This window comes from Heterodontus francisci, chromosome X (assembly GCF_036365525.1).
Source record: "Heterodontus francisci isolate sHetFra1 chromosome X, sHetFra1.hap1, whole genome shotgun sequence".
In the NCBI taxonomy this organism is placed as follows: Eukaryota; Metazoa; Chordata; class Chondrichthyes; order Heterodontiformes; family Heterodontidae; genus Heterodontus; species Heterodontus francisci.
The window spans coordinates 5,094,273-5,110,006 of record NC_090421.1 but is presented as its reverse complement, the minus strand read 5'-3'; the positions used below and the strand labels follow the sequence as shown (position 1 = coordinate 5,110,006).

Below are 15,734 nucleotides of genomic sequence, written 5' to 3'. Positions count from 1 at the left end.
CATCTTCAGTTGCTTCATCAATGACCTTCCATCCATCATAAGGTCAGAAGTAAGAATGTTCGCTGATGATTGCACAATGTTCAGCATCATTCGTGACTCCTCAGATACTGAAGCAGCCTGTGTCCACATGCAGTAAGACCTGGATAACATCCAGGCTTGGGTGGATAAGTGGCAAGTAACATTCACGCCACAGAAGTGCCAGGCAATGACAATCTCAAACAAGAGAGAATCGAACCATCTCCCCTTGATGTTCAATGGCATTACCATCGCTGAACCCCCACTATCAACATTCTGGGGGTCACCATTGACAGAAACTGAATTGGACTAGCCACATAAATGCTGTGGCTACAAGAGCAGGTCAGAGGCTCAGAATTCTGCAGCGGGTAACTCACCTCCTGACTCCCCAATGCCTGTCCACCATCTACAAGGCACAGGAGTGTGATGGAATACTCTCCACTTGCCTGAATGGATGCAGCTCCAACAACACTCAAGAGGCTCGACACCATCCAGGACAGAGCAGCCCACTTGATTGGCACCCCATCCACCACCTTCAATATTTACTCCCGCCACCACTGATGCACAGTGGCAACAGTGTGGACCATCTACAAGATGCACTGCAGCAACTCACCAAGGCTCCTTCAACAGCACCTTCCAAACCCACGGCCTCTACCACCGAGAAGAACAAGGGCAGCAGATGCATGGGAACACCACCACCTACAAGTTCCCCTCCAAGCCACACACCATCCTGACTTGGAACTATATTGCCGTTCCTTCACTGTCACTGGGTCAAAATCCTGGAACTCCCTATCTAACAGCACTGTGGGTGTACCTACACCCCAGGACTGCAGCGGTTCAAGAAGGCAGCTCACCACCACCTTCTCGAGGGCAATTAGGGATGGGCAATAAATGCTGGCATTGCCAGCGACGTCCACATTCCCTGAACAAATTTTAAAAATCATCGATGACATTATCGTAGCTCAAATACTATAATAAAAACTTACAGGAACAATGCTAGAAAGAAAGAACTGTGTTTCTATTGTGCCTTTCATGACCTCAAGATGTCCCAAAGCACTTTACAGCCAATGAGGTACTTTGGAAATGTAGGTACAATTGTAATGTTGAGAAATGTAGCAGCCAATTTGCACACAACAGACCAGATCATTTATTTCTTTTAGTGATGTTGATTGAGGGATAAAGGACGGATAAATGTTGGCCAGAACACCAGCAGAACTCTCTTGCTCTTCTTCAGATCATACCATAGGATCTTTTACATTCACTTCCTGACTCAGAGGCAAGAGTTACACCCATTGTAATGTTCATTTAAGTACCTTTACAGAACATATATTAAGCAACTGAGTGATCCTATCTCTTGATCTTTGAGCAGAATGGATGCATTCACTGAAGTCAATGAAAAACGACTTTTGTCTAGCTCACATGAAGTATTGTGTGAGTTTTTTTTCTTTACTTTCCCCCACCCAAAACATTCTCTTCTCTCCTGAAGGTCCTAACTCATGTTTGGGTGTGGTTCCATTGACTGCAGCAGCCATCCAGTACCTCACCCAGGTGCTGTGCTTCATTTGCAAACCTAGATAGTGTCAGTCAAGGACAGAGAGTGGCAGAGAGATGGGATTATCACAGTCAAGCCGATCCTGATCTACCCCACGTTCATATATAGGTACTTTTCATCAGGAGTCACTGGACAGTGGTTAGGAGAAAGAAATCTGGATGATTTTCCTCTCCCTAGCTCAGGGATGTTGAGACAAATTTTGCACCCTCTTCACTGTCCAAGCTAGCTCAACACAGATGAGGGGTTAACCCTGGAATCTTCCTACTTTAGATAGCTTGGTATCAAGCTTTTTTTGGTAGAATGTGAAACTCTTTTTCTCCTGGTATTCTGGGCCATATACTAACTGCAGCTGAGAGGTCTGTCCTCCCAAGCCAAGACAATGACAGAGGCTGTTATTTCTGTTAAATTCCAGAAAGCTTGTTGTTGAAGGATAATGCTGGAGCCAATCTTTACTCAGTGTTACATTTATTGTACAGAGTAAAAGGATTACAAACATGTAGTTCCTTACTCAAAAGCTCCACCAGTTTCGGTAAGTGTTTCCTTATATGTGCTCAAGTAAGACTCCAAGTAACACCCACCTCCTGTATATAATTAAACAATTGATACACAATTAACACATACCTCCAGGCCATTAATGTCTTTTTCTTCAGTTTTTTGCTTCACTGGCTATTGGGAAATGTTTGTCCTTAACTCTGTTCCTTCCAATGGAAAGACAACTAAATTGGGAACTCAGCAACACAAGCAGGTGTGAACCTGAATCTCACAATTTGACACTAAACATCAGCGCCTATAAAGATGAACAAATCAGCATTTTACACATCACAAGTACTTGAATCCTGCAAGGACTGAGTGTTCTTTGCAGCTTTCAAAATAAACACACCTATCACACAGCAGTCATGAAACAGATTTCTGTGTCTACTAACCCTGTGTGTACTTATCCTGTGCGTGCTAACCTTGTCTGCACTGACCATGTGCATACTAGTCCTGTGCATACTGACCCTGTGAGCACTAACCTAACTAATTAAAAAAAACAACACAGAATCAAATGTGGTCTTCCTTGTTACACTCATGGATACATAAGACTGTGCTATCAGAAGTCATGAACAATGGAGCCGGGAGGACCAGGAATGCTCCTGCTAAAACTGCAAATTGCTGCCAGCAACCCACCCACCCCCACCCCCTGATACTGCCCACTGCTCCCTCCCTCCTGATCACCCCCTCACGACTGCCACCCTCTTGGTCACCACTATCTTGATCACCTTCTCTCCTGGTCCCCAGCACAAACACAATGGACCAAATTACCTCTTTCTGTGCTGTAAACTTCAATAGTTCTATGAAATGAAGAACAGAAGAAACATGCAGACAGAGAAAGTGAGACAGAATCAAAGGGAAAGAGGAGGAAAAGAAAGAAATAGAAAAACAGACACGGAAAAAGAATGAGTCAGAGATAAGAGGACAAAGAGAGAGAGAGAGAGAAGGACAGATAGAGAATGCACAAGAACACAAAATTGCTATTACTGAATATTATTAACTACCAGGAATGTATAGACAAATATTAGTCACTAGGATGACAGAAGCTGTGCAGCATATCGCAAAAGATTACTGACTATATGCTATCTGGATGAAATCACATCACTTAAAGACAAGCTCAAAATGATCATGCCCAGAGACAAGTAATCAGTACCTATGCTATTTATCCAGCAGCTCTCAAAAGGTTAAATTTTCCTCACTGATGTCACAAGTAGGCTGGCTTTACATGCATTTGATGGTTTCGACTTACTTAAAAGTGGCTTCTATATGAGATGCGATCTCTTCGTCTCTGAAGTTTGTGAAAGGAAGAAGGAAGAAAAAGATGTGGAGAGATTTGCAGTTGCTCTTGATTTTTATCATTTGTGCTGCTCCAATGGTTGCCAGCTGTAAGTTCAATGTGTTTTAAATAGAACTGTCATTTTTAACATTTAACAGTACAACATGTTATGACTTCTGCAATAAATTATATTACTATTTGTACTGCTAATTGTCTGACATTGGGGAATTCTAAAACGTCTGTTTTCCTCTGGGGAATTCTTGGAATGAAAGCTGTTTTCAGGTTTAATTTCTCATTACAATACAGGTTTTTTTCTAGGATTGGGGGAGAACATTTCTCAGAACAAAAAGAAGTACTACATGCACAAATATTGTTTTTCCAAACCAGGATTGGAATTTATATACATTTTATATATCCTAGATGGTTTAAGGATGCTTTTAGGATTGAATGTATTGCTGATATTAAGAATGATTTTTAGTTTAGGATATTCCTCCCTCCTATTATATAATTGTAATTAAACTTGCAATGTGTTTTGGCAGGTGTCAGGCAAAGGAGCATTTTTAACAGCTCGGAGGTGTCGGTACTGTATATTTACACTGTTAGTTTCACAGCTCCAACTGCTGTAGTCAGTCGAATTGCTCCAGTGTAAATTAGCTACAGATCAGATCACACTTAGATTAACTTTAGTTGCTAAATATAGTTTTCTGGGAGTTTAGACTTGTGGTCCCCAGGTATAGAATTCATTAGTTAAATCTCTTCCACTGTTCACCCTCCAAGGCTCCGATACAAAATACTGTTTCCTGTGACCCAGTATTTTAAACTCCCAAAGAATAAAACTAGCAGGGTAAAAAGAAAGTTAATTATGTGGTTGTTCAAACCTAAAATATCAGCCTGTGACAAAGAAAAATAAAGACTTACATTTATATCATTCTTTTCATGCCCTCAGGACATCCCAAAGCACTATACAGCCAATGAAGTAGTTTTGAAGTGCAGTCATTGTTGTAATGTAGGAAATGTAAAGAGATGACAATAAATCTAACCTTTTATATGTCGGAAGTTTGCACTTTTGTGCCTGTGCTCAGTTAAACTGTTGAAAGTTTCTGACTTGTGTTTTCTCCAAGTACAGATTGTTTTTGACAGCAGTAGAAAGCACATGCTACATTCAACTGAATGTAGCAAAATTGTTACTTTGTCAAAAAGTACCTGCTGACTAATTTAGCCCTTCATGTCTGGACCACAGGTGCAACCATCAAGGTAAAAAGACTTCTATGCAAGATAAAGTTTATTAGAAAAAGGTCACAGTCATAAAGCATCAAATGGGCTGAATTAGGTTAAAACGAGAAATCAAATAGAGCATTCACACTGAGTAAAAAGTCTGATGTTACAATATAACAGTACGGTACATATTTGCTTTCTTGTCTCTAATCATGGGACTTTGTCTTGGAGATGTAGTTCTGTAGGGTATTGTAGAATACTGCACTCCCAATGCAATGCACCAAGGGATGGTAGGGTACAGGTTTGTATTCATTTTTCTTCCAGGTTGGGTGGTAAGGAAAAATTATTTTCTTGGTTCACTATTTGTAGTGAAAATCTTAAACACATATCAAGAACCTATTTAGTATGTCACTCAACAGTGAACAGAGGAAATCTTCCCTGATGTCACTGAGTTGCTGCTCTGCTGTGGGTCGTGTTACGTCAAGGTCATTTACGTGACCATGGGGAGGATGAAAGTCACTCTAAGTTCATTTAATATAATTTCTAGCTGCGGTATTGTTAAAGGCAGCCCCGGTGTCTGCGTTTGTGTGAGTTTCTTTCTTTCTTGTTCTCTCTCCCTCTTTTTTCTCTTTTCCTTCCCTTCTCCCTGTTTTTCCCTCCTACCATCCTGCTTGATCCCCCTTTTTATCGCTTGTTCTCTTTTTTATTCCTCCTTACCCTCCCACCATTCCCCCCTCTCTTCTGCTTTCCTCACTCCCTTGCTTTCCCCTTTTTACTCCCTTCACCTCCTTTTCCACCCTCCATCCCCCTCTCCTCCTTATCTCCCCTCCCTTTTTTCACCATCCCACTCCCATCCTGACCCTTTTTTAAATCCCTTCCCTCCTGCTCTCCTTTTTACACCCTCCTTCCCCCTCCCTGACCCTTTTTCTCCCTCTCTCCTGCTCTTTCTCCCTCCAAAGCCTTTGACAATTCATTTGTTTTCCCCCCAGACCCTTCCCAATTTTCTTCCCTCTCCTGAAGGTATCGGCCTCTTGCTGGGTTACAGTTCCAAGAGGCACATTGCTACCTAACCCAAGTGGCAATTGTTACATGTGAAAGTCAGTTTACAGGCAATTTGACTGGGGAGGAGAAGTGGGGCGGGGGAGGTGTTGGTGGTGGTGAAGGGTGTGGTGAGGAAGAGAAATCACAGCCAAGTGCAATCTGCTTTCTGCTGATGCCAACAAACATTGCTGGGAGAGTACCATCAGGGTCACTGAGGCTTAGTGTAGTGTGGGCTTACTGCCACCCTGGCTGAAATCAGATCACTTAGCACTGAACAGGGATCAAATCTGTGACCTCATCTGTATGAATCTTAGTACCTCACTGAGCTGTGCACCTAAGTCATTGGGGGATCCACTTATTTCTAGAAATATCGACCTTTTTGCAGTTATTAGAATTAAACAGCCATAAGTCTGGACTTCATAAGTTCACCGTGCTAATTATCTTGTATGTTTGGAATGCTACTGGAGCCTTTAATAGTTAAAATGGGAGTTCATTGCCGATGAAGAGTGAAGTGATAATTGGATACAGTGTCAGAAACTACAATTATCACATTAAAAAGGTGTGCACAGTATCAAGCTACCATCAGCGCATATTAATAAGATGCAGAAAGTCTTCAGAACTTTCTTGAAGAATATAGTGACAAAGAAAGTCCATATTTAGTAAACTGCCTGTAATCTCCCTTCTTTTGGAGATACTTTAAAATCTGTATTAAATGAGACAGTAAACAATATCAAATTTACATTTAGCTGGTGTGCCAATAGTTAAATCTAAACATCTTCCTCATTCTTTCCCAAAATGGTCCCATTCCTAATTGTATGAATGTAAATTTTGAGTTCAAAATTTTACACACAGGTGACCAATATCTCAAACAGTTTTATCAACAGTTACTAATTACTGATGCAGATTTAGAGACGTACAGCCAAAATACTTTAAGCCTACCTGTGAAAATGGCTCGGAGACTTAAAGCCATGATTAAGTAAAAATTAAATCAATTTCAGGTGCAGCAACATATCTAATGCTGGAAATACTCAGCAGATCAGGCAGCATCTGTGGAGAGAGAAGCAGAGTTAACATTTCAGGTCTGTGACCTTTCATCAGAACTGGCAAAGGTTAGAAAATAATTAGGTTTTAAGAAGTGAAGGTGGGCGTGGGTTGGTGGGGAAGAGAACAAAAGGGGAAGGTGTGTGATAGGGCAGAGAGCAGGAGAGATTAAATAACAAAGCTGTCATGGGACAAAGGCAAAGAGAGTGTTAATACTTGTGGTGAAAGACAAAGCATTAGTCCAGAGAGAGTGTTAATGGCTTCTCTCTCCACAGATGCTGCATGACCTCCTGAGTATTTCCAACACTTTCTGTTTTTATTTCAGATTTCCAGCATTTTCAGTATTTTGCTTTAATTAACATGTCTACTGCGATATCCTGTCAAGATTTATCCCTCAATTAATACCTCTAAGAACGAATTACCTGGTCATTTATCTTGTTTGTGGGAGCTCGCTGTGTGCAAATATCCTACAGTTACAGCAATGACTACACTTCAAAACCATCTCCTTGGCTGTGAAGCACTTTGAGACATCCTGAGGTCATGAAAGACGCTATATAAATGTTCTTATTTTTCTACTTTCTTCCTCATCCCAAATGTCTGCTTACTAGTGGCACCGGTTTGCACATCTACTTCATTGTATCTCTTCTCTGCTGGGATATGGGAGAATGTACAGTGTCATCATTCATAGTCACCAATATTTCCACGCAGCCAGGATGCAGCATCTTTCCTTTCTCCTTCTTCAGAACTATGACATGTTTGATAGCCTCAAAATGAAAGCATCATGCACCCCCTCAGGGCCGCAGGAATTGATGTGCATTATTTTCCAGCTTTGGTTGCGTGCAGTTTACACTTTGCTGGAATAGTAGAAAGAGCATGCATTTATATAGCACCGTTCACATCCTTAGGATGTCCCAAAGTGCTTCACAGCCAATGAATCACTTTTGAAGTGCTGTTATGCTGGTATATGCAGCAATTTGTACACAGGAATACTCCACCAAAGACAAATGAGATGAATAAGGAGTTTTTTGTGTGGTGCTTGAGGAAAGAATAAGAGGCTCAGACACCAGAAGAATGCCATTAAATAGTGCATAAAATCTTTTACGGCAGATGGGATCTCAGTTTAACATGTTAACTGCAAGACTGCATTTCCAAAAATGCAGCACTACACTCAAGTGTCAACCGAGATTCAAGCTGGAATGGGGCTTGAACTCACAACCCTCTAACTTAGAGGGGAGAGTACTAGCAGGTGAGCTGAGCTGGCACATGCAGTAGACTTGCTGCCAGGGATAAGTCCTAGTGCAAATCATATATTTTGTGTACCTCTTCTCCATCTACTGTCACCACAAAAAAACTTGGCATAAGCCAATACATCTATGGAATGGAAAAGAAAACTCCTCCGCTTACACACTTATGTAAAAATCTTCTTCTTTGTTAAGCTGCTTGGCACTCGGTGTTATGTACTGTTAAATACTTTTTGACAGCCCAGGAGTGCAGAATTGTGCATGAGTTCCCCTTGATTGGCCTAGAGCAAGGCTTTAACAAGCGTAAAAATGCTTTTCATTAAGATGTGCTAATCAGTGGCGGCTGGTGATCTTTTTTGGCAGATGAGGCGCACGCTATTCTGCCTAACCAAGCTAGCTTGTCACCATGGTTACGGGCCTTTCACGTATGTGCAATGTCTTTAAACACATGCAATGCAAAGCAGGGAGGGAGCTCTAGTCACCCTGAGAAGAAGCTTAAAAGGATAAAAAATAAAATCTGAAAAGCAGGCAGTTTTGCAAATGGTCTTTTGGCTGCAAATTGCAGTTTTGCGTGTGGAATATTATAAAACTATTCTATTCAAGTGTGTGCCATTCTGCAGTGATTTCAAGTCTGACCACTCTAGGTGAGGCACCTGACGAGCTACCTCTGGTGCTAATCCAGTGCCAGGAATCATCAGATGTGTGCAAAACACAGACACATAGGGGTGGACTTCCATCAGGTTCTCCCACTTGTCTGCCGTAATTTTAGCAGAAGAACTGTGGAAACCTTGGAAAAACAGCATTAATCGCACTGACGTCGTTTTTCTGGGGTTTCTGCAGCCCACAGAAGTTCACCGCCAGAGTCTGTGGATGTTTCCTGCCCAGATTACCTCCACATGGCAATTTTTAATAGTTCATTATACTTACTGAACAAAAAGTTTGGCCCCATGGTGTCACTGGAGCATCCTCAGTTTGGAGTAATTTTGGTAGCATTTCATTTTGTAGTTATTCAAAACAAGCTGTTACAGGAGACCTGGAGAATACAAATGTCAAACGGTCCAATTTAATACATAGGCTGTGCTCTACATATTCAGCCCCAGCATGGAAAACAATGATGCAGGGCAAGAAACAAGCTAGAAACCAACCTGACTTTGCAGCTTTTGTGGGACAGTAATCTAAAGGCTTTTCTGGAAACCTGTGTCCTTGCATTATGGAGTACGACTAAGCGTGAGGTATAAATGCATAATTGTCTAAAAAAAAAGGTACAAATTTACTTGGTATTTGGTCTGAGGCCCTCATTAACCTCTATTTAATTGGCAGGGATTAGGTTCCTCAGCTGACTGTCACATGAAAGAGATCAGTTGAAGATTTTGGGAGGCATGTGATATGGATGTTCTCAGCAGGGATCTCACTGCATCACAATGTGCGGAGATGAAATCTATCACATGCCTCAAACAGCCTGATGCTTCTTCAGGCAAAAAACCTAAACACATAAACTGTGGGAACTAACATCTTTAAAGCTGAGAAAGAATGAAAAGATTTTTTAAAAATCCTTTGCTAATGCAGAACAATTTCAAATTAAAACTAACCATGGATCAATTAATCAAAAACAAACAACATTTGGATTGTGTGTGTTATAGGGGTGGGTGAATTTCAGAAAGGTTTTCCTCACCTCTTGTCTGGATTTATTGTGGACTAATTGATAGGGATTGATTGCTGTGATTAGTCAACAACTCTCTTATTGTTGTATCATGCGACTACCACGATAGTAGAAGGCAAACTAAATGGACCCTGGTCTTTTTACCTTAAGTTAAATTGTAAAGTAGAGCAGAAAGAATACTATGCCTTTAATACCTTTGTGGGTTGGCCTTTTGACAGGGTCTCCTAATGATGGACACAGAAGAAACAAAGAGAACGGTTCTCCTAGACGGTTACCTGGCTACAAGTCCTGGAATTCTGACCTTTATCCCATTTGGAAGGCTGGGGACTCCAGGTGGCATGACTGTTGGAAAGGTAAGAATGTGAGCCTGGACTATATTACATATTCTGATTATCTCAGAATTATACTGATTTGTGAAAATTAGTAGATCGTAGGATACTTGGGTGAAGCTGGCCTGAACACATCAGAATTTCATGAATTATTCCCTCCTTACAGGACCTACAGGAACCCAGTGTAATTCTCTGCACAACAGAGTTCCTTTAATCCTAAATCAAAACAAGCCTTATCGGTATGGCAGGAGATCCATTATTGTAAAGCAGGCTACCTCTATTTTGTACACCCCACTGCATTTTCCATCCACAGCGCCCCATTCCACTTACTGTACTTCTCCTACCCAATGGCTCAATCCCTCCACCCTTGCTCATCTAAATTCTCTTTCCTCTGTGCTCCGTCCTCTCTCCCTTCCCTATCACTCCTCCCCATTTCTGCAACCTCCTCCAGCCCTACAACCCTCCAAGCATCCTGCAACTCTGACCTCTTGTGCATCCCCCACTTCCTTCGCCCCACCATTGGTGGCTGTGCCTTCAGCTGCCTAGGCCATAAGCTCTGGAATTCCCTTCCTAAACCTCTACCCCTCTCTCCTCCTGCAAGATGCTCCTTAAAACCCAGCTCGTTGACCAAGCTTTTGGTCATCTCTCCTAATATCTTCTTATGTGGCTTGATGTCAAGGTTGATCTAAAAATGCTCCTGTAAAGTGCCTTGGGACATTTGACTATGTTAAAGGCACTATATAAGTGCAAGTTGTTGTTGATATCTCAGGCTGTTCATACTAAAGATCCTGATGTTCTGATTTAGAGTTAAATAGCATTGAGGTAACAGCACTTAAAAACAGCCTTTTCCAAACTTCCTGGGGTACAAATTTCAAAAAGGACACACCAGTGAATAAGAAACACAAGATCAAATAAGAATTAGGTGCCTGGGATGCCAGGGTTTAGAAGTTTGCATGTAGGCCACATGGGGTGCCCCATGTTCTCGATTTGTAATGTAACGTTACATTGACATCTACTGGTGCAGTAGCTTTGGAATCCTCAGCCTACTCATCATTTTTAATATACAATAGATCCCTAGAAAATAATATAATATTAATACTACTGCCAATTTTCTATGTTGGTGTGGACATTCCAAAACTTCAGTCTGTAGCTGGAACATCTTCCCTCATCTGAGTTCTTATGCATCAGAGGAATGGATTCAGGGATCTGTGCAAAGAAGGGCCTATTGTTGCTTTTAGTAAAGAACTGATGGGGAATTAAGTTCATTTATAAGTATGCTAACAATTCCAAGATGAGCCTGAAGCATTCTAACAATTAGATATTGAACTTAGCCCATGCACAATCCCTAATATTAGTTCTGAAGCAAACAAATATGAACACTAATCAGTTAATTTTTTGAGCACTTGCTGAAACTGCCCTGAATTCATGGGTTAACAGTACCATGAAGATTAAGATCCTCATAGGATAATATTTATATAAATAAAAGCAAAATTCTGCCGATGCTGGAAATCTGAAATAAAAACAAGAAACGCTGGAACTACTCAGCAGGTCTGGCAGCATCTGTGGAGAGAGAAACAGAGTTAACGTTTCAGGTCAATGACCCTTCTTCAGAATATTTATTCTGTTTACAAACAAATCCTCCATTAGGAACTTAAACAACAGCTACTTGGTCTAGGAATAAGTAGCCAAGGTCTGTGGACAACTTACAAGCTCGCCTACAAATAACCTACATGTTTAAGTGCTCCACACTCAGATTTCTTTCTCATTCACAGGAGGACCAATTTCACTTGAAGTGAACAACGATGCCCCCACCTTAACTGGTGCTAAAGCCACCTTCTACATTAACTTGAAATTCCCTCGGAATCAGACCATCCAGTCGGATGGAGACATTGTTTGGGCTAAAAACTGGACTCTGAATGGTAAGGCTGAAAAGGGTAGTAATCTTTTGTCTAATAAAGAGCTAAGGATGACTAGCAGCATTTCAAACATTATCAAGATTTGCAATGGCTTAGCTATTCAGAATGATACGAGGGCTCAAATTATGAGGACAGGTTGCATAGTCCAAGCTTGTGTTCTCTTGAAGATAGAAAGTTATAGGCTAAGACCCAAAGTGCAGGAAATCCCCAAGTTTAAAAACAGAGAGATCACAGAGTAAACCACAATGTGGTGATTAGTTGCCAGCGATCTTGGGTTGTAGATTGTAGATGGGAAGGCAGACGGAGATGCAGATTCACCAGAATGATACAAAGGCTAAAAGGGTTAAATTATGAGGAGAGGTTGCATAGGCTAGGCTTGCATTCCCTTGAGTATAGAAGATTGAGAGGTGATCTAATAATAGACAGATTTTTGGTCACTCAGGAATCAAGGGATATGGGGAATGGCTGGGAAGATGGAGTTGAGGCAGAACATCAGCCATGATCGTATTGAATGGTGGAGCAGGCTCAAGGGGCTGTATGGTCTACTCCTGTTCCTATTACTTATGTTTTTAATTGAGGTGTTTAAGATGATTCAAGCACTTGATAGGGTAGATAGAGAAAAACTATTTTCTCTGGTGGGGGAGTCGAACAAGGGGGCATAAACTTAAAATTAGAGCTAGGCCATCAAAGGTAATGTCTGGCAGCACTTCATCCCACAAAGGACCATGGAAATCTGGAACTCTCTCCTTGAGAAAGCTGGTTGAGGCTTGGGGGGTCAATTGAAAATGTAAAAACTGAGATTTATAGATTTTTGTTAGGCAAGGGTATTAAGGGATATGGAACCAAGGCAGATAAATGAAGTTAAGATACAAATCAATTATGATCTAATGGAATGTGGAGCAGGCTCAAGGAGCTGAATGGCCTCCTTCTGTTCCCAGTTCCTATTTGCTTTAACTTTTACTGCTCCATGTTTTAACTTTGGATACTTCAGCATATTCCAGGTCTCTCCAGGAACAGGAACAAGAACACATAATTCAGTTGTAAAACTGCCCCATTGAGAGTGCAAAGTCCATCTTTTAAATTAGAGCTATCTGAAGTTCGTACTTCAAAGTTTGGATTGCCTTTCCTGTGTTTTTTTCTGAAGATTTTACTCACCAATTAAATAGGAAGTGAGTTACTAGAAGAAGAGTTACATGGACATCCAGAACATTTAGCTCCTAGTGTGTTGTCTAGCTGCAGACCACATAAAGGTTAAGTTTATTTTTTATTTCCATGTAAGAAAGCTATCTGTCAAAAAATATCTCTAAGAGGTTAAGGTCTAAATTCCTAATTTCAAGGAGTTCTCGCCAATTATAGTGCGGACACAATTCTTATCAACTTAGCTCAAGCAGCTGGGATTTTCTGCTTCAGTGTTCCTGCCGCACATGAGGAATGCGTATCAGGAAATTCCATCCCCTCCCAGCTTGTGATTTTCTGGCTATTAAAATGAATGGTTGAAAAATATGGAGGTGTAAAATTTCCTGCTGTGTATTCCCAGCGTGCATCAGGAGTGCTGATATGGAAAATCCCACTCATTGTATGAATGTATCATATTCGGCACAATCTTATGTGTGAGGCATATGAACTTGCCTGTTTGTATCCTATAGGTACACATGTAACTGCTGAAGAGTCAGTGTATCCCAATGATACATGGCAGAATGGTGATGAGGTGTTTCCAGATGGAAAACCCTTTCCAAGGATCGCTAAGAAGAAAGGATCCAAATTTATCTTTGTGTGGCAAACACTGGGTATGAATAATTTAACTTACTTGGCTTTCTAAGAAGGAATTATCCCTGATCTCCATTTCTGTAATATAACAGGACAACAAGGAAGGTTGGGCATTTGAGATGAACTCTGCACATGCAGTGCAGTGAGGCTGAGGCTATATTATTTATTACAGGATTTTTAATTAATCACTAGGGATCACTGTTTGGCTACATAAATGCTTTTTGATAAAGGAAACATAAAGTAATGCATATTACACAAAAATGATGGATTTTATTGAAGGAATAAGTTGGGAATGATTAGCAAGTATTCACTGAATGCAGAAACATAAGGCTGTTAAAGTGAATATAGTCCTCAGATACATATACAGATCTAAACTGGATACAATCACATGTGAAATGATATATGAAACTCTGGGCACTATGGTTTCTCAAGGAGATGTTCAATTTCAGAGAACAAAGACTCCCGGACTCTCAATAATTTGAGAACAGGCCACTTAGGCTTGCTCTTGTTGGAACTTTCATTGGTAAGGTGGGAAGAATGAACTGCTCAAGATCTTTGAAATTGATGGCTGGGTAAATGGTGTATAGCATGTCATAAGGAATTGATATATTAGTTTTTTGACTTGTCTTCCAGGGAAGTACCAGCAGGTTGTGGACGGTCCCTCCTCTCTGGTGGTTGTTGACACAGCAAATGTCCCATTAGGTTCTTATACCATGGAGGTAACTGTGTATCATTATCGTGGACGTGAGAAATTCATTCCGATTGGAAAAGCTACATCACAGTTCACAATCACGGGTAAGAGGCCAGATTGGACAGTGAAGCTAAAAACAAATGGTGCTGGAAATACTCAGCAGGTCAGGCAGCATCTGTGGAGAGAGAAGCAGAGTTAATGTTTCAGGTCTGTGACCTTTCATCAGAAAGGTCACCTGAAAAGTTAACTCTGCTTCTCTCTCCACAGATACTGCCTGACCGGCTGAGTATTTCCAGCACTTTCTGTTTTTATTTCAGATTTCCAGCATCTGCAGTATTTTGCTTTTATTATTATGGATAGTGAAGCTATTTGACAAAGTATGGAGTTTATTTCATAGAATGGTTACAGTACAGAAGGAGGCCATTTGACCTGTTCTGTCCATGCTGGCTCTCTGTAAGAGCTACTCAGCGAGTTCCACTCCCCTGCCTTTCCTCCGTAGCCCTGCAAATTTTTTCTCTTCAGATAATTATCCAATACCCTTTTGAAAGTCACGATTGAATCTGCCTCCACAACACTCTCAGGCAGTGCGTTCCAGATCCTAACCACTGGCTGCATAAAAATGTTTTTCCTCTTGTCACCTTAGGTTCTTTTGCTATTCACTTAAATCAGTGTCCTCTGGTTCCAGACTCTTCACCAATGGGAACAGTTTCTCCCTATCAACTCTGTCCAGAGCCCTCATGATTTTGAACTCCTCTCTCAAATCTCCTCCCAACCTTCTCTTCTGTCAAGAGAACAGCCTCAGTTTTGCCAATCTATCCTTGTAACTGAAGTCCCTCACCCCCAGAACCAATCTTGTAAATCTTTTCTGCACCCTCTCCAATGCCTTCATATCTTTCCTAAAGTGTGGTGCCCAGAATTGGGCACAATACTCCAATTGAGGCCTAACCAGTGTTTTACAAAAGTTCACCATAACTTCCTTGTTTTTGTACGCTATGGCTCTATTTATAAAGCCCAGGATCCCGTACGCCTTATTCACTGCTTTGTCAACCAGCCCTGCCACCTCCAACGATTTGTGCACTGTTACAACGGAGGCAGGAGGAGTGCACTGTTTATTCTAGTGCCACTTCTCCACAGGTTGCAACATGTATTTAAATTTTCCCACTTACCAATATGGGCACCATATACTCTATTCTTCTCAGAATAAAACACACCAACCAGGTTTCTTTAATAAACAACAAAATTATCAGTTTATTATAAATCAAGTCTTAACCAATAATGAAGTAAAACATACAATTTATCTCTCACACACACACACACACACACACACACGAAAGATAAAAGGGAGTTTTGTTTCTAGCGCTCGTACAAAGAAAAAACAAACACTTAGGCTGAATACTTGTCCTTGGTTTTGGTTTGGCACCCCAAATGCATATAGACAGCTGTCACTGGGATCTTCCTA

General features: G+C 41.0%; 2 protein-coding genes across 15 annotated transcripts in view; one reads left to right on the top strand and one right to left on the bottom strand.

The window, feature by feature from the left end:
• Positions 1–15,734, bottom strand: part of cdk2 (cyclin dependent kinase 2) — an 87,718-nt gene that overhangs the window by 35,869 nt on the left and 36,115 nt on the right. For 10 of the 14 annotated variants that reach the window (XM_068025028.1, XM_068025019.1, XM_068025033.1 and 7 more), the window contains one exon: positions 8,840–8,945. The exons of 2 other annotated variants lie outside the window; for them this stretch is intronic. The gene's annotated coding sequence lies outside the window, so the exon portion shown is untranslated. Of the gene's footprint in view, positions 1–3,347; positions 3,482–8,839; positions 8,946–9,057; positions 9,075–15,734 lie in introns of those variants that run through there. 2 more of the 14 variants (XM_068025026.1, XM_068025031.1) reach the window with 2 other exon arrangements.
• pmela (premelanosome protein a) overlaps positions 3,401–15,734 on the top strand; it is a 37,227-nt gene continuing 24,893 nt past the window's right edge. The window contains exons 1-5 of the mRNA XM_068025018.1: positions 3,401–3,483; positions 9,791–9,925; positions 11,674–11,820; positions 13,464–13,604; positions 14,218–14,379. Coding sequence (XP_067881119.1) covers positions 3,420–3,483; positions 9,791–9,925; positions 11,674–11,820; positions 13,464–13,604; positions 14,218–14,379 — 649 coding nt within the window. The 5' untranslated portion in view covers positions 3,401–3,419. The remainder of the gene's footprint in view (positions 3,484–9,790; positions 9,926–11,673; positions 11,821–13,463; positions 13,605–14,217; positions 14,380–15,734) is intronic.